At 39.3% G+C, this 19,263-nt stretch overlaps 1 protein-coding gene across 1 annotated transcript; it reads right to left on the reverse strand.

Annotated features, from left to right (window-relative positions):
* Positions 1–9,720: 9,720 nt before the first annotated feature.
* Positions 9,721–17,800, reverse strand: LOC104918280 (solute carrier family 12 member 9). The gene is made up of 14 exons (XM_010729979.3): positions 17,442–17,800; positions 16,724–16,858; positions 16,451–16,588; positions 16,268–16,365; positions 15,299–15,500; positions 15,027–15,134; positions 14,219–14,330; positions 13,795–13,952; positions 13,238–13,320; positions 12,166–12,290; positions 11,844–12,036; positions 11,579–11,753; positions 11,250–11,396; positions 9,721–11,102 (listed from the first exon to the last, which is right to left on the reverse strand). Exons 1-14 carry the CDS (start codon positions 17,647–17,649, stop codon positions 10,165–10,167), a joined length of 2,820 nt encoding a protein of 939 aa, XP_010728281.2. The 5' UTR covers positions 17,650–17,800; the 3' UTR covers positions 9,721–10,164.
* Between the last annotated feature and the right edge of the window lie 1,463 nt (positions 17,801–19,263).

The raw sequence follows: 19,263 nt of genomic DNA on the forward strand, positions 1-19,263 counted from the left end.
GCAGGCAGTGACCTCATTTCAAACTCCTCCCTAAGCGCCTCCCTCAGCCCTGCGCCTATTGGCTGAGAGCGCCGTCCGTCTCGACCACACCGCGCTCTCAGCCAATAGGCGCTGACCGCCTTCACGGGGGCGACGTCACTATACACCGCTCCGCGCTGTGATTGGTCGCCGGGGCCTTCACTCTCTTTACATAAGGGTGTCATCGCTTTCACGTGGAAACTCACGGCTATCTCCGGCATGAGAGAAGCGAGAGCAAATCACTACGGCGCAGCTGCTGGTGAATGAAGCGGTACCGATGGTTGGCTCACAGCGGCTCAGAAGACCGACTGTTATCTAAACGGTTATACAAGTGTGTGTGCAGCCAATGTGGGTGATCCGCTCGGTGCATAAGCATAAAAGTTCCTTGAGAGAAAAAAAAAAGTGATATAACACAGTGTGTCTTTGTCCGTGGCTCTAATTTATATAAGTCACCCTTATATAAAAAACAGTGCCACGTTGCAGTGATGTTTAGTTGTATTGAGTCTAATATATGTTGTGATACATAAACATATCTCACTTTTTGTTATTCAGTTCTTTTTTGGTTTCACACACCCCAAAACATTAGATATGTTGCAGAGTTGTGTCCCATACCAAAGCTGGGTGCCTTACAAGAAACATATACACATATGTACATCAAATACATTTGTCTTACAGCTCTAATAATGTTGTAAAAATAAAGAATATTTAAGCATCAACTCTCTTTCATCTTGAATGTTTGGGCTGGCTTTGAATTGTTTTCTTCTGAGTTATTTTGTGATTAAAAAATGTTATTTGGTTTCACTCTACAATCATTCAGATATATTGCAGAGTTGTTGTGTACTGTCTCATACAAGAGCTGTGTGTAATATACTATGAGTCCAATAGACAAATATACATAAAGACATACATGAGCACCTTTACACTCAAAGCTCTGTTTCATGCACATTTGTCTTACAGTTGTATTACATTAAAGCTTTATTAATCCTGAAAATGCCCAAATAAACTAGAAATAATAAATGCTGTTCATATATTCATAAAGTGTTTATATTTTCTTATTACAACAATCTTATTATCACAATGACATCCTGATGCTTGGGCTGGTTTGGAGTTGTGTCCCTCTGAGGAGTCGGTCAAAAGTCAAATTGTCCCTCTAGTGGCTGGGTTTGGACTCACCATAGCTGCTGGTCAAAGCAGTTGTCTGTTAAATTTATGACCCAGCTTTGGCACCAAAGTTTTGGTGACTGATGCCAAAGCTCATTACCCCAATTACAGAGTCTAAAAATGCATGATGAAATTTACTGGTTTCACATTCCTCACTTAATCACATTGTCTGGTTGTATCTACACTTGGATTGTGACATTATTTTCTCCTGTCTTCTGTTTGTTTATACATATAATACATTTCATTACAAACATGCAGTAAGGGGAACAGTGCCAAGTCTGAAACATGTCACTGCTATATTAGCTCTGTTTTTTTGTTCTCTTTGCCACTAATGCTCATATGTTCGTCTAACTAAAGCTGGCAGCCTTTCACATTCTTCCCTTTGAGGCTTGTTGACCTAGTGAGAATCCTGGTCCCATGGTCGATACAGATTACAGCAGCTTAAATATTACGTTGATTTTATCAGTACTATTTTCACTTGGACTTGGACTTGGCTAAATTCCCATTCAAACTATGAATAACTTTTAGAGGGTTTACGGTATGTGGAAGAAACATTGATCAAATTTGACATTTGATATCAATTTATTTGTTTTCCTTAATATCAAGGTCTACACCTGAAGTCACAATCAAAATTATTGCGACAACGCTATGCTGTGTGCTCTTGTTTTGGTGTTCTGTTTCAACTATTTGCAAATTACAGCAAATTAACAATGTGGATTAGAAGGTAAATTCAGTCTTGTTGTAAAGAAGCAACCTTTTAAGCACAGAAGGGAGTGTCCATTACTAAAAAGTCAGATTTTAGTTGGAATAATCATGAGTGATAACTTCAACTTGCACACGTGTGTGAAAACTCTAAATCAGTAACACACAGTGCTTCATAAAAGAGAGACCACACATTAAAATTAAATAAACAAATGTCTCTACCTCCCTCTATCCCTTTTCAAAATCCATTAGGCAGGATCAGGAATGCCCTGGATCGGTCTAACATGATTAGCTATATAACCTCAGTCTCAAATAACCTACATTTCAGGACTGTGTGAGGAAACGGGACCGCCTGAAGGAAACCCACAGAGACACAGGGAGACACATGCAAACCACCTTTCCACCAAGGTCTGGCTGGCTGAATTCAAGGAGACATTTTTAAGTACTAAGCGACCTTGCAGTTCTCCCTCATAGTTCTACCATAATAAATACAATTTATACAGCACTTTTCACAAGCATTCCGAAGTGTCTTACAGACAGAGAGGTTTTAATTGTAAATATACAGGTATAAAGGTATAAAGCACGACCTAAAATGAAGTGTATCTTTCCTTTAACCAGTCGTACTTCCACCCTGACACACTGGTGAGAAATTAACACATCTCTCACACTATATTGACCTCCGTTCTCACATTTAGAGAGCTGCTATGACACGTTCCTACCATCTGGTCTAGACAGCGACACCTTGCATCAATTGAAAGAGAGTGATGGAATGGAAAAGAAATGATCACCACAATTATCACAAAATGCAAAAAATAGTTTCATTGGCATTGATCTGTAAATGTGATGATTTGTCCGTGTTGTAACCTATGACAAAACGGTTATGAACATGCGATCCATGTGGCTGTGAAGGTTAAAAATATAGAAACTGACTCAACTTACAATTAACTACATGAGCACAAAAATCGGAGCATACTAAATTAATAGAAAACAACCTCCAGCATCGGTGATAGATTTTTAATATCAAATTTCTGTGATTCCAAAAATAATCAAAATGGTTGGTTGTTGTCTTAACTCCTTCATCATTATCTGGGCCCACAGATGGAGCCGAATCTGTAGTGCAAGCTCTACTTGAATAGAAAAACAAGTCTCCACAATAAGGAACAGAGCACCAGATGGTAGGACGAACTAACCAGTCTTGGTTGGTGCTCGTTGCCTCGTGCTCCGCGTCAGCCTGAGCCAATGCAAAGAGAAAAGGTGAGAGAATGGGTGAGCAAGCCAAGCATGTGCAGCCCCAAAAGCAAGTAGGATGCACATATGTTTAGACTCACATACCCTCCTTATTCACATATACATGTGAGATGAATAGATTGACAAAAATATATATAGATGGGGTATAGACAGCATTTTTATAGCATTGTAAAGAGACATTGCATATGTGAGGAAATTGTGTTTTTTCTGAGCTTGCTTTTGAGTTTATTTAAAGTGACAAAATGATGCTGAATGTTCTATGCTATGGCTTCAACTATTGAGGTATTTACATATTTTATTGGATGTCATGAAATCTTACCAAAACAGAAATATATATACTACAGAAATATATATACTATACAGACTGAAAAGGGCTGATTCTGAGTACACCATCAGATTAAAGTGAACAATAAGATACTGTAACAAGACAATTGGAAAGTCATGTGTAGTATCAGTACTCTTACTTCTGGATGGAGTCATTTTTACCTTGTCACCTACCAATGACGCAGATGTCCTAATATGTCAGTGAACGAGGATTAATAATAGCTATTGATGGCTCAAAAATACGATGAGACATGATGATGCAACTGAAGTATGTTCCGCGTCTAAAATAAAAAGGTGAGGGTGACGTAAAACAGCCCGGCAGTCCGTCAAGGCCTTGAGAAAAAGAAGGGCATCCCCGGTATGAGGGGGTGGAGTATGGCAGCTACTATATTATGTTCACTATTAGCATCACACCAACTGCATGCTCCAAAGGCAATACCCTGAGTCTGTGGAGGGTACTCACCGCTGGAGTCATGTGGTGAAAAACATTTTGTGGTAATCCATGTGTGAACAGACTAAAGCAATTTAATTTGGTATATCATTGTCAAATAACTAGAAAGCACTCAGAAAAATGCACCAACACATCAGTCTTGTATTGACCTTCTGGTCAGGGTGTCATAATTGGGCCAAATGATCACACAGCATGATAAGTGCTTAATAAATGGCCATATGGTGACAATATCTGCATCAAAAATTAGTCAGTTCTTCCTTGGCCTTGGTATCTTTCTGGAGGATTTCTTTGAAATCTTTTGTATTTAAAATGCATTTAAAACATGACCTTCTTGGAGTCAGTTCTTTTGACATGTTTAACATCTAAAACCTTCTATTATATTAAGAGATCACAGTGACACTCCAGGTCTCAATAAACCATAACACGGTAAGTATATGGAAGCAAAAGCATATTACTTTTTCCAGGCAGAATACCGCTAAAACTGGAATCCCAATTTAAACCAATATAAGTCATATTTTGACACTGAGATCTTGACTAATGTGACATAAATTATATGGTTAGTGGTATCTGTTATCATTACTTCATGATATAATGAGGTTGTGCATGCAGTAGGAGAAAGAGATGTTCACTCCCACAGAATAAAAAAAGTCCTCCTACTCATCCCACATGATGTGGTGCTCATTTAATGAGCCATTAGCAGCTTCACAGTACCGGCCATGTGTACTTAGACTTGCATGGCTTAATCTTTGTGGCAAGCATATGCTACTGGCAGCCAGGTAGCCCTCTGGTTGCCGGACTGCGCGGGGACACGGGCAAGGAGAGGATAAAATTGTCTGCAATCTTCCTCCCACTCTTCCCACATGAAGTGCTATTCCCACAGTAACAATAGTTTGAACTACGTCACTAGTAGCAATTCAGGGACTGCTGCCAGATAATGTGGGATACTTAAAGCTACAGATATTATAAGCTCTATGGGATGGATTGATGCCAGCTCCCACTCTTTCTATTTTACACTGCAGTGCTCATACTTAAAATCTGAAAAACTGTAGCTGACCTTCTACCAGAAATGTCACTTTCCAGAGCCTTAATGATGACAACACTACAGAAAAGTTGACAGATTAATAGTTAAACACACATTGGAACGTGAAATGATGCCTGGTGACAGTAATAGTTTTATCATTGGGCAAGTGAGGACAACAACAGGACGAAAACACAAACATTAATCCAGGTTTGATCGTCATGGAAAAACTCAAACCTGGATAATCTGTTTAAAGAGAGTTCAAGATTATGTGGCAACAGTGCCTGCCTTAAGGGCATGACAGTACGTGGGTGGACAGTGCAGAAACATGCATTACACTATTCCTGTCAGGAAAGTTACAGTAAAGTGACAGATTTCTTTCTTTTTTTTTCCATTTTGATTCCTCTGAAGCGAGCAAATTTAATCTGGAGACATGCTGAGGAAAGAAATACCATAATGGCACATGACCATGTACACCAAACAATCTTTCTCCCCTGGTTTACTACAGCAATACTGAAAAGCACTATGATACACTATCATACTTGATCATAGTCATGCTTGAAGGACAGTGCTCAATACTTCACTTTGCTTTACTCAGTTACACAGAACATGTAACACATCTATAGTACATCATTTCTGGTTGTAAAAGCAGAACATAGCGCCTGAATGTGGAAAAACTCCAATGGGGAGACGGGAAGTCAAAGCCAAGTGATTTTGAAGACACATTTTAAAGATCTCATCACCCTAACAGCACCATGCCAGCAGTTTTGAGTATGTTTGATTCTCACACAAATGCTCAGCTTTCAATGTAGTTTCCATACTTTTATTTTTTCAAAAACATGCAGGTTATTAAACAGTGTGTGAGGTTTGAAGTATTTCTTTGCAGGAAATAAATATAATATATTTATTTGTATGTTTTCATTGGTGTATAATCACCTGAATGTATGAATCGCTGTCTTTATGTCTACAGTAAGAGCGGGTCCTCTTCTATGGAGGCCGCCGTTGTACACCATTGTTATATAGTAGCTCAAATCAGGCAAAGTACAACTGATCTAGATATGAACTTTTGCTTTTTATGTGATTTTTGCAGCCAGAATTTTTCCTACATGCTTGCAAGAAGATGGTGAGACGCGGGAGAATATTCATTTCATTACAATCTGCAACTTCGCTGCTAGGTGCCACTAAATCCTACACACTGGACCTTTGCATATCCTTATATCTAGCCTTTTGCTGTAAAGTCAGTGACAGGTACGTGGTTAGATCACAGTTAAAGTTATCTGACAGTCAGTGAAAAAGAGTTCAGTGGCAAGTAATTACACTTATATAAATATTTCTCCAAATCCTTCAATTAAATATTATATTTGGGTTCATGACGAGCTTGGACGTGGGTCTCAGGTGTCTGTGTTTTGGTTCCCATGTCCGTTATGACAAATGTGACTTAACAGATATGGCAAAGCCACAATATGATTGGATGGAAGAACAAATTGGCCATATTCGCCATGTTTCATATTGTTTATTGAATATAATCCATGTGAGCTGGTGTGTGTCAGTGCTTGTTGCCTTTAATTCAGTGTTTTCATTGACACATCGTCCATTGTATTGAAGATAACTTTTGCATTAGTGCCCACTCTCTGTCAAGTAGGCACTAATGCATCCCCCATTCAACAACAAATAACTGACAATACTGTTTTGTACCACTCAACACAAGCACGAGCCTAATAAAGGTCCATGGACAGATACTGTTCTTCACGCTTTTCATACATCAGCAACTCTCCATCCCACAGCCAATCAGTCGGAAGTGACTCAGTTCCCTTATCTTGTGGGCATGGAGGGATCACCTTCAAACTAACACCTAGTTCTGTAGAGAAAATATGGGTGATTTATGAGCGCAACAAAATTTTGCTTTGCGTAGGAAGTGTGTAGGACTGGAGTCTAGGTTACTTGCATGACAGTGAACGTGGTATCCCTTTATAGTACTTGGAGACTGCCTCCGCCTGTGAACACACTCCCTCCCACATGCAGTTTGCCAGTGATATGTAGGCGGGTGTCAGTTCTCCTATATGAAAACTTGTGGAAATCTGACGAAAACTGACGTATGCCACAGATGGCGTTGTCTCTTCGTCAGAAGGCAAATTGTAGCTGTGGCCCACTGCCACCAAACCCAACTGCCAATGATATTTTGCATCAGCCAGGTTATCTTTCATGCCAAACTCAGCCAGCTTATACACTAGACTGTGGAAAGTGGGCTATGTAACCTGGTATTAGGTTTACTGATCAAAATCTGGGGGGTCTTTGTTGGTTGGGTGGTGCTGAAGTGGGATGAGGGACAGACAACCACCAGGAGTGGTCTGAGACACATGTCAATTGAGCAAACATTCCCTTTTTCAAGCCTTAATATCTCAAAACTGGAAGTCTTTTTCAGCATAATTTTAAAGGTCCTGCATGTGAGATTTAGGGGGCTGTAATTACAGAATATGGCAGACATTTAATAACAACACATAACTTTGTTTTTATTATTGTACTATGAATAATAAATATTATGTTTTTGTTACCCTAGAATGAGCCTTTTGTATCTACAGATGCCACAAGTCCTCTTCCAGAGTATGCCACACTGAAGTGCCATGCTAGTTGCCACTAAATCCTAAACACTGGTCCTTTAAATTGTTGTATTTAATAAATATGATTATGAACTAAGGTCAGCAGTTCAGAGTAGTGATTTGTTATTCCTTTAAATTAAAGTGATTTCATTTACAACGTTCCTTTTTCTAAACTAATGGTGAGTTATTATTCTTTGTAACACTCCTGGAGGCAGACAACAGGATGTCCAAGGCCCTTTGATGTCTCAATTCGTCCAACTGATAAGTGCATGTTTTCATAAAGCATGCAAATCAGAATCATTTCCATGACCAGATTCTGAGGATCCCAGTCCCAACATGGTAGTCGGAAAGATGTTAGTCAGCAGACACCACTTCACACCTCAAACGAGTACAGTTCACTTCCCAATGCGATCGTTGAGGTTGAATTAATGCCATCCATTTAGCATAACAAAAGCGAGGGTGGTTTTAATTAAAGTGCTTTTGATCACTTCATAGCAACAGTTTCAAGTAAGACTAGTATTTTCTGAATTTATTTTGAATGGCCAGCTGTTTCTACTTCTTTAAAATTGGTACTGAAGGGGAAATTAATGTCTCTACTTCTTATTCAACTACTATCTCAAATAGATACTGTAAAGTTGAGTATAAAAAATCTTCCATCTCCCTCCTGCCTCCAAGTCTACGTTGGTTAAAAACTAATGCTCCATCCATTTAATTCAATACTTTATGTTGTCCATTTAAATTGAGATAAAAACACTAACACAACCTGCAATCAAGTATCTGGTAACACTGGCTCCTTCTCTCAGAAAACACAAGTACCAATCTAGCAGAGGCCACAATGATTTTATTATTCAGAGATCATTATGCTTTTTCCGACAGCAACTCTCCCTCTTCAAACCAATCAGCAGCCGGAAGTGATTCAGTCCCTTCATCTTTCTACTAGTCAGCTTAGACGTAGAAGATGGATAACCCTTAATCTGACACAAAAAGCTGTTCTGACCATTTGGCCGCATCTACAGGTACACTACTGCTTATTTATCTTCCAAATACAGTTTTGTCTTTTAAAATGTGTAGATAACAATAAAGATTCAGTCCATTATGTCTTAGATGGACACGTTTCTTAATTGCCTGTGAATGTGGTACTCCCCTAATAGTACTGATCTGCCTCCATCTGTGAACACACTCCCTCCCACATGCAGTTTGTCAGTGATGTGTAGGCAGGTGTCAATATCCCTCTGTAAAAACTCATGGAATTTTCCCTAAGCAAACGTGACATACTGTATGCCACAGATGGTGTTGGCAGAGTCGCCATTGCCTACCACACCTTTCCTATGCCACATTATATCCTGCTTCATATAGGTAGTTTATAGGTGAGAGGTCGCTTCATTTGTCAAATGACAAAGCAGATTATGTGGATAACAACTACCCACAAGTATACAGAACAACATATTCTCCTCTACAGAACTGAAAGGCGGATTTATTAGGAATGTAATTCAACATTTCCCAGCCACAATAATATTGAATTTCATGAATATCTTCTTGTTTGGAGGTACTGGACTTAAAAAAAAAAAAAAGTATTTATGTGCACAGTGTGAGTATAAAGTTTTATGTATGAAACATGAACTTTGCACCTTTACTGAATCTGTTACACTTGAAGGTTTCTTCCTTCCTAAAATGAGCACACAAAATTTCATTCTACCCACAGCACTGATAGCCGGCATAATTTTTTCTCCTTTAGCAAAGTAACAGGAAGAAGCCTCACATATGCACATTTTTACAACAAACTGATTTTGTGCCATTTATGACACACAAACATAATTATGAAACACTGTCCTGCAAACACGTGAATTCAGAGTGAAATATTGTTCAGTCCAGCACGAGAGCCACTTACCAACAGGTCAACCAGTACTGGTCTGTGCTGAGTCAGTCATGGTGAGGCAGCAAGATTTAGGTTTATTTTTAACTCCCATTGGCTCTAATATTACAGTACACCAGCAGTCTCGCAAAAACCAGACTTGGAAAAGCAACCATTAGTACAGCCATGATACTGAGCTTTTATCTCCCCCTGCTGGCATTCAACAGGCATGACTCAGGTGTACCTAAATAGACAAAACTGGATACAATGATTTGTACAATACATGACTCATGAGGAATTATTCACTAGCAGCGCGTTATTCAAAATAAAACTATAGGAAAGCAAACTGAAGCAATACAACAATTAAATTTATTTATGTAATAACATGTACAAAAAGTCAAAGTCCACAATGTTCAATAATCCCCCCAACAGTAACTGTATTTTAACAAATGATATACTTCTTGCTGATGTTAAGATGGACATGCAAGGACCTTTCTGCCTTTCACCCCACAAAATGTGCAACTTTGCATGCCACTACATCCATGGTGGTCATCATTTTCAGTAAGTAAACTTAACATCAAATCTATTTTCCCCATGTGTCATAATACTTCAAGGTAAACTTTCAAAATTTAATTAGAAATGCAAAATTTGGGCATGATTCAAGTATAAAACTGGTCTGTCAGGTCTGATACTGTGGTTGACAGCTTAAATATCAGTCGAGTAAGTTGGTGGTCCCTTTAACAAATAATACCAGACCAGGGTGGCTGACAGATTAAGAGTTGATAGTAACATTTTAGAGGTCAGTTGTGACCACAGGAGTGACTCCGTGAATGAGCAATGTTGGGCCCAAATCTTGACTCAACAGGTTCAAGTGGTGTAGGTAGGCATGGTAACGGCTTTGGTCTGCTGGTGGGCGTGGCAAATACAGAAAACGCACAGCAGGCTGAGGGGCACCGTGTCTACGAATCAAATTGTTGACAGCACAGATATATTCATCGGTCAGCTGAGCAGCATTGCTTGGAAATTGCTGGACACCATCTTCCTTCTCAGCGTCCTCTTCGTCTTGTCTCTCCTTCCTCTCTTCATTCTGTGCGGACTCCAGATTTGCACTCTCCTCTCCTCCTTGTCTCTGCCAGTGCAGAGCCACCACCTGGTCCCACGGCACCATTTGCACCTGAGCTGATATCCTAAGCTTCTTTAGCATCTCCCGGAGCTTTGTCTCCTCTTCTTCCTTTAGACCACGACCAGCTTCCACACACAGGAATAGGCGGAGTCTTGCCTGGCTCCAGGCACGGGTCTCATGAAGCACGCTGGCCAGCTGCAACATAAACAGCGAGCAGATGTCCACATAACCGCGACTGTCTGGTCGAAGTAGATTCAAAGGCCACACATCAATAAATGGCCCTATCGTACTTCGGTTGCCCCTGAGCTTTTTTCCTGACCCCAAGACCTCCTTCCGGTTAAATTGGTTGAAGTAGCGAGCCAGTGCCACATTCTTTCCCATTTTTACAGCATCTGCAATCACTGACACATATTCCTCTTCCTGAAGGTCTTTAGGTTCCTCAGCACCCCGCACACTGGGGAAGAAGGGAGACGGTTGCTCTTGGGGCTCCATGGATGCGCGCGATGCATCCAAATCGTGGTTTGTAGATAGAATGTTACACTGGAGGTAGTCTTCAGGGGGGCAGTCATCATAGAAACCCAAGACAAGGGTATTAGGCCTCATTCCACCTAAATACAGATGTAAACAGAGTAAATCATTGCACATTTTGCATGGAAGGTGTAAGATTTATAGAGTAATACATAATCATAAATGATGATTCAATAATGGAAAACCAACATCAAACATCATACAAGCAATAATGTAAACTTGCCTACCGAAGCCTGTGATAAAAAGCAGGTTCTGAACTCCATGCCGTACTGAGTCAGCCAGTGTAAGGTTGACAAATGCTTTAATGTTTAGATGGTCCACTAGAGATAGCCATGAGTCATAACTGTTTTGCAGAGGATCGGAGGGCAACCCATCTGCAGAATCACAAAAACACACAAAATATCAGTGTGTTGGAGAGAGATGCAGCTCATTCATGACTTACACTGCAGGAGAGCTGAAGGAGTTCATTTGTACTTTCAACACTCTTCTCCTCATTGTGAAAACCTGTCAACAGTAGCAACTGATTGCGAACTGATTGCAGTGTTACACTTCTTACCTAATAAACCCAGCTTCACGTGTCCCAGTACATAAAGGCCACTCTTCTTCAGGTCATTAATGAAAGTCATAAGACCTATACGGCTGCGAGGGTTTGCCACCATCAGCAGCACCTGGGGCCTCCAGAATTTTACATGATCTTTGCGAACATCCAACAGCAGCAAGTATTTGCGCACCTGAGGGATTAAAAATTGGGTTAGAAAGACGTGATGACGTAGCAATTTATTCAAACTGACATCATATTGTTGCTTCATTTTACTGTGCACCTGGTGGAATATAAGAGCCTGGCTGATGTAGCCCCAATTGCTGATGGGACCGAGGTAGTGGATAAGCATTAGGAGCAGCAGCATAAAGGCTATGCTGGCGAATGCATAGATGGCATTGATGAAGAACATCATGACCAGGCAGCCAAGAATGCCCAGAGTGCAGGTATGCCATGTAAAACAACGAAAAGAGGGTCTAAATGACAAAGACAGAACATGGAATAAAAATCACCTTTGATTAAATTAAAAAAAAAAAAAAAAAAAAAAAAAAAAAAAAAAAAAAAAAAAAAATCAGATTAACTCACTGCAATATCTCACACTGTACCTAAAGTTTGGTGCAGAAGCCCATTCAAGAGCCAAGCAGGCCAGGTTCACAGCAGCATAGACCAACAAGAAGAAGATAGTCACAACACTGGCAATTGTGTTCAATTTACCAGCAAACAGCACCACCTAGTGGATGCAACAAAGAACATTCTTACACTCTTAGTTCTATACAAAACACCTCTTAACATGTTGAATAAACCAAAAGGTTCTCAAACACCAGCCTGTAATGGCTGTTAATTTAATACTGTTAACAATAGAGACAAATGTCAGTTTTTACTGTGTGCTTATTGATAATTAAATTATGTAATGAGTAAGCAATAAAAGCGAGCAGGATTCAGCACATTACAGTTACTGAGAAAAATGTATTCAAAGAACTGCAAAGAAACTTCAGCTGCCCCTTGACCCAAATACAGCTATGCTGTTTTAAATTACAGCTATACTACACTTGTCCATGACTTCGCTGAAACAAATGAAGAAATATAAACTATAACAAACCATCTAGCTAATATGCTAATAAAAAGTAGCATGCTAGACAAATAAAGAGTTCACTTACTAGTGTAACAGGACAGTACCCTGCTTTGTCTCCCTGGCATAACTTTTCAAGCTTTTTGTGCTCTTGCTTTTTTTTTCGTTTGACAAATGTTTTGTCAATCCAAAGCCGATTACAATGATGCACAAATGTTTTTGCACTGCTGAGTGGTAGGTGAAGGATCAGTAGATTGTAATCCGGCGGTTATGCACTGAGACGTCAACTGCTAATTTATTTGCTTCCATGTTGAACCTTACCCTTAGTTTTACCTTCACTTTAGGGGAGTACTTCAGCTATCAATCAGGGGTTATGAGTAGCTGTCAATACATGATTTAAAAAAACACAACAGTCAAATTTCACTGGCCAAAACATTGAACTGGGTCACTGATCTAACATCTGTGAGAGCAATATGAACAGGAAGGGGCTGACAGTGAGGGCAAGGTAAGTGACCGAGCTTTAGTAGACTTCAATGAAGACTCTAAACTTTATGCACAGAGGAAACCATAACCTCTTCTCATATTCAGTATACAGTGTATTATCCGACCTGTACAAGCAACCAGGAGACAAGCACTGAAGCCCAGGGGTTCCCATTTCGAGATGTTTTCCTCGTCACAGACAGGACGCCACCTATAAAGATGTAAAACATAAAAAAAAAAAAAAGCAAAGTCACTGTTATTGCTCATGGCCGTAAATCAGAAAAACAACTGAGTCATCCTGCATTCGTTCTTACGCCAAACACACAATGAGAGGGTTTTTTTCTTCAGTCAACACTGCAAGCCATCTGTTATCAAACGATGCTTTCCAAATTAACAAGCCTCCAGTAGGAAAAACGAGACATGATGAAATTAATAACAAGTGTCAATTTCTCACATTTGAGATGGATGCCTCTTTCAACAGATGGCTAGTTATTAAAATGTTGACTCAGCTTTATAGAAGACCAGCTGGATTTGGATATGCTTTCATATACAAAAATCATACCAGACCAAATCAGAGGACAGGTCAGCTAAAAGCCCACTCTGTCAATAAACAATGTCATAATTTGCTGCTCTCTGAGTTTAATGCTCAGTGTTAGAGACAACAAGGGAAATTATTAAATCTCACCAAACAGGTTGTCTTTGGACAGAGCATACAGGATCCTGGAGGCACCGATCAGGTTACTCATGGCAGCAGACACGGTGGAGGAGTAAACCCCAGTTGTCACCAGAGGGGGCCATATATTGATGTCTCCCAGGAAACTGTAGTCTCTTTGGAGAAGGCGACTAAAGATAATGGATAAAACTCCAAATATGAAATGAGTTGAAATAATTATTTCAGCAGATTAACTGTCAATAAAACTGCATATTTTTAATCACTTGTATCATGTGTATGTACAAATGGATACAGATATTCTATCTGGAACAAGACAGCAACAATATAAAAAAAACTTAAATGTAAAAGCAGCTTTTGAAAATGTTTTTAAAATACTGACATGACTACTGTGTTTATCTTTTATATTTCAGCGTGTTTGACTGTGTTTGTGTCTAACCGGTCACAGGACCACGCAGCCAGCAGACTAAGCAGATTGTATGTAATAAAAGTTGTAAGAACAGCTGCAAGCGTTCCTCTTGGGATGGAATAGCTGGGATTTTTCAGGTCGCCTAGAAAACACACGACAGACATCACTATTAAACAAAACAAAATGCAGCAACACCTTATTAAAGTTCTGTCAAAGACACATGGTCTGTGTCAAATCAGGAGCTGGATCCACGACAGTGTGTAATTGGTTGTTAAAGGTTCCTCTCACTAAAAAAATTCAACTATTTTTTTTATTTTTATTTGAAGAATTCAGTTGGTGTATCATTTCATCCCACAGTATCTCATAAAGCATAATATGTGCTGGGTCAATGGTTTCCTGGCGGATCAGGTAATTCTCTTCCATTTAATCTGATCTTCATGTGAGGAAGGATCATGCTGTATAATTACAAGGTGTTTCCTTTGGGTGGTCACTGGTAAGTACGTCACAATAAGTAGAAAAAACTAAAAGGCATAAAAAAAATAGACTTCAGGCATAAAGTACATTTAAAAATTAAAATGTAGTAGTCTGAACATGTGGTTGATCAAAGGACATGTAATGTAAATAGATACATTTTCCTTTAACCTGACACACCATTTGCCCATTAAGTTAATCATCTCAACTTATACTATAAATTTAGTAAATAAATGTTGAGTAGGACGACATACATGCACGCTTACTTACTCCCAAACTCAGGCTAGACTGTCGAGAGGGGGTTAATATTCGGCAGTCACGTTGTGGGATCCAGCCCCTGAATTAGGACAAAGCTAAGGGTTCTCACCTGACATATTGGAGCCTGCCATGATTCCAGTGCAGCCATTGAACATGACAGCGAACACGGTGGCAAAGCTCATCATGGTACCAGTGGTGTAATCTATTGTGTAATTAGCTAGGAGGAATGACAGGAGGCTTGATCATTCATACAGATCAGGGACCTGAATTAACAAATCAGAGCTTATAACACAAATTATGTTTTTTCAGACAGGTCAAATGTCGTATAAAACAGGTGAAAAGAATATACATTTCCGAACAATGACAACATGACCAACTCACGCAATAGGTTGCTCTCCAGAGTGTGGAGCTGGAAGCCAGAGTAATTGGCAGTGCTCAGGCCGGTACCATTTAAACCAGAACTATCTGGCAAAATCACCACAACAGGCCGCACAATGAAGAAACTAATGAAGGTAGAAGCCAGGACTGTCGTGACTATGATGAAGATAATAAAGGTGGCTTTGGCGTAGATGTGGGCTCCCACCTGTAATGACAAGCCACGTTAAATTTAGGCCCAAGATAAGTTAAAAAAAAAAAAGTACCAGGCACAGATTTAAATGATTCTCAATGTTGAAATCTGAAATCTTGTTGTTGCTGCAGGTGTTTCTGAATGTGTAGTGTCCATGTACTGTCTTGTAATCTGTCTTGTCTTGTGTTTTTATACTGCAGTGTTAATTTTCTTAGTGTTAAGAGATGTTTTTCTCTGTTCCCTGCCCAGGGACTACATTAAAGTAAAGTAAACTAGCTCATTGTTAACTCTGGAGCACTGTCCTTGTCAAATAAACAAATACATAGATTATATTTGACAACACATAACACAGCTACACAAAGTTTTCCTCTCTGACACCATGTAGCAAAAAAAGGCAACTTTGTACTCAACATCTTTCTGGCTAATAGGCATATTGCAATTAAAATGACTGATACTTGTTTTCTTCTTCTAAATTTTCATTATTCTTGCATTAAAAGACAAACTTTACATTTTTTCACATTTGTAATGAAAGTTTATTTCTAACAAAAGCAACATAAACTTAGTGCTTTTCTATCCAACTCTTGTTTTTGTTCACTGTGTAGTGTAATCAACCCATACAACCTGCACAGGCGACCAGAGAGGGATTTAGATTTAGCATGCCTTTTATTCTAAATGGTTATGTATTTAAACTTTTTCCATTAGTATAGACCGCAGATGAGCTGACAGACTGCATCTCAATATTAAAAAAAAAAAAAAAGGAAAATTAAACAATGGAGTCTCACCAAGCAAACAATGAAACACAGGAAGAGCAAGACAGTGCCATAAAGCAGAGACCACCAGTATCCCGAAGGCAACACCTGATGGAGATTTGCAACACCGTCTGAGGGACAGTCAACAGGGTTAATTATTATAGCAGCACACGCCAACATACATATATATTCCCACAATGTTGCAATAGACCCTACCGACTGGGACACCAAAGGAAGACAGGATAGCTTCAACCAGACCCAAAATGTAGAGAGCACTGCCGCACACATTGGCAAAGAAAAACATTATGCCAATGCTGCCGCCAAACTCTGGACCCAGAGCTCGGCTTATCATGTCTGGGGATCAGAGTTGAGGAATTTCTGACTACAAATTCATCTACCATTGCAGACTGGATAAAAAAGGAAGGAGGAGACCTATGTCATTGGTACTTTTAAATAACAGCGCATGTCTCTCTGAGCAGTAAAGGATACAATAGGCACCTCCAGCGTCTAAAGCCCCATTGGTGGAAATGGCACAGACAGACAGCACAGTCATCGTGATAATGAAGTAAGCCACCAGAAACATTGCAATGGATTGGTAGAGTCCTGCTTGACCCACAACAAATCCTGTAAGAGGGTAGGAGGAAAAATCTTATAACATGGCCTAAAGGTTTACCTCAGGTCTGCGGAGCTGCAGGAACGTTTTTCTACTGATCTATTACGTTATTTACATTACGGACACATATAGACTACAGTAATGGCAAAACAATGTTGAAATTGTTCAACAGTTTGAGAAATAATTCATTGTTAGTCAAAACATTTCCTGCTCTAGTTTCTTAAATTTAATAAATTTGTTAATATTCAGTTTTATAAAATCAATGCAAACTAAATTTTTAGAGTTTTATTGTTCACTGGACCAAACAAGCAAACTAAAGGAGGTCATATTGAGAACTGGTAAATTGTGATGGGCAACGTTCACAAGACTTTAATTGATTCATGCTAAAAGAAAATAATCATAATAAATGTTTAAATTGTAGGATTTGAGATAATATTTCTATTTCTATCAAGGCTCAACTAGAGGATTGAGGGGCTGACATGACTGGATTGTTTCATCACTCATTGAATGGAATAACCATTTTTATTTTTATGTTTATTTATTTATTTGTGTTTAAAGTTGACTTTGGGACAAAACTGTGGTAACGTTACTCACCGATCCGCAGGAACACAACCACGCTAAACATGGACAGTAACGTCGGCATGACCACGCCTAACAACACTCCGAGCTTCGGGCCGGTTTTTTTCTTGTCTCGTCGGCCGCCTCTCCCCGCCTTGAGCCGGCTGTGTTTGGACACATCTCTGGGCTCGGTACCGGTGCTGCTGGTGAGTCGGTAATGTAGAAGAGGAGACTTTTCTGACATGGCGGCTAAAAGCTCACGGTAACGGTAACGGGAAAAGCACGGCTTGAAACCGCACGAGCTCAATTTGCGTCCGACGTCCGGTCTGTAACTATGGTGACACGTGCTAACGTTCGAATGGCCGCCACTCACCTCCTCACCACCTCAACACTGAGCCCACCTCACCTGGCGCAGGTAAGGTTTGTTAATGACGTAAGTGACTCAGCCAATCAGTGAGTTTCTCCTTGATTAACCCACCTGCTAATTTGTTTGCCTAGCTATAATATCAAATAACTATCTGCCAAACTGACCAAACAAATAAATGAGTAATAAAAATAAAAAAATAGTATGAAGTCAAAGTTTATTGCATATTATATTGCAAAGGTTTTGTATCATAAACAGTATTTGTATCAGTATAAAGTGTAGCAAAAAGTTGTCTTAAATGCAAAATCTGGGTATTTATATTTATCTTGTACAGTCTATGGTAGCCTATATACACAAACAACTTCACAAAGACACCTAAGGTAGATTTCCTGAATTGAAAAAAAGCAAAACATAGAACCGTGCATACATCTACAGCAAATCAATAACCTTTAAAATAAAAAAATGTAAACAGAGAGAAGATCTAAATGTGCAATGAGAATAAAATGTGCTTACTAAATTCATACCAGGAAGCAACACTTTCCAGTCCAAGTGTATTTTTTAACCACCTAATGTGCAATAGCTGTCTAGACTTAATAAGCAGAATAATAATAAGCAGAATAAAATTAAAAAAATAAAACAATTTTGGGACTAGATATGAACTGTAAGCAAAACAAGTCTGGCATCAAAACATGAATCCAAACAGGGTGGATAACAGCAACTTTAGATGTGAAATTTGAATTATATAATATAATTATATGGATAAATGTCCATCCAGTGGAGACTTAGTGAAGCTGCCTGTAGGCTACATACAAAACAAAGGAAAGAAACATGCCTTTTGTCAGATTGCAGGTTCCAGAGACACAATTACATTTAAAGCGTCCCTATGTTTATATAGAACGATAAAAGAAATGCCTTCCTACATACATTCATTTGTTCATAATGTCCATTATTGCAGTCAGATTGCTTTTTCCCTTTATTTTTCCAGTTCTTCTTAATGGCCAACAGAGAAGAGAATGAGTCTATGCAGCATACTACATAAAGGAAAGTAGACTTTTCACAAATTTTAGCAAGGCAACAAAGGTAAGGAGAGAATGCAGATCACTCTGGCTGTTTTGCTCTGATGAATTTCCATTCTTCTTTTATTGACCAGGGGTTCCAGCTGAGCGTATAGGTAAAGAACAATGGATCCAAGGAACTTGTTTTTGTATCATTGAGAAGGGCAACTGTCTTCTAGGTCAACCATGAAACGCTCCAGTTTGCCTGAGATCAGATGGTTGTAGTTCTGCAAGACTGTGCTCAGACTCCTGGTGCTTCGAGGAACACAAGACAGCGCTGGACTCAACTCTGGCCCCTGCTGGTCCAAACAGAAAACACAAGAATGTAAATGGTTTTAGAAATGAATGGCAGAAATACACATGAATAAAAGTTAGAAAAAAGGAGACTGAAAATTATGCTAAAAGGTAGGGTGATATAAGATCCAACACAGGGCACTAT

Source organism: Larimichthys crocea, chromosome II (assembly GCF_000972845.2).
Source record: "Larimichthys crocea isolate SSNF chromosome II, L_crocea_2.0, whole genome shotgun sequence".
Classification (NCBI taxonomy): domain Eukaryota; kingdom Metazoa; phylum Chordata; class Actinopteri; family Sciaenidae; genus Larimichthys; species Larimichthys crocea.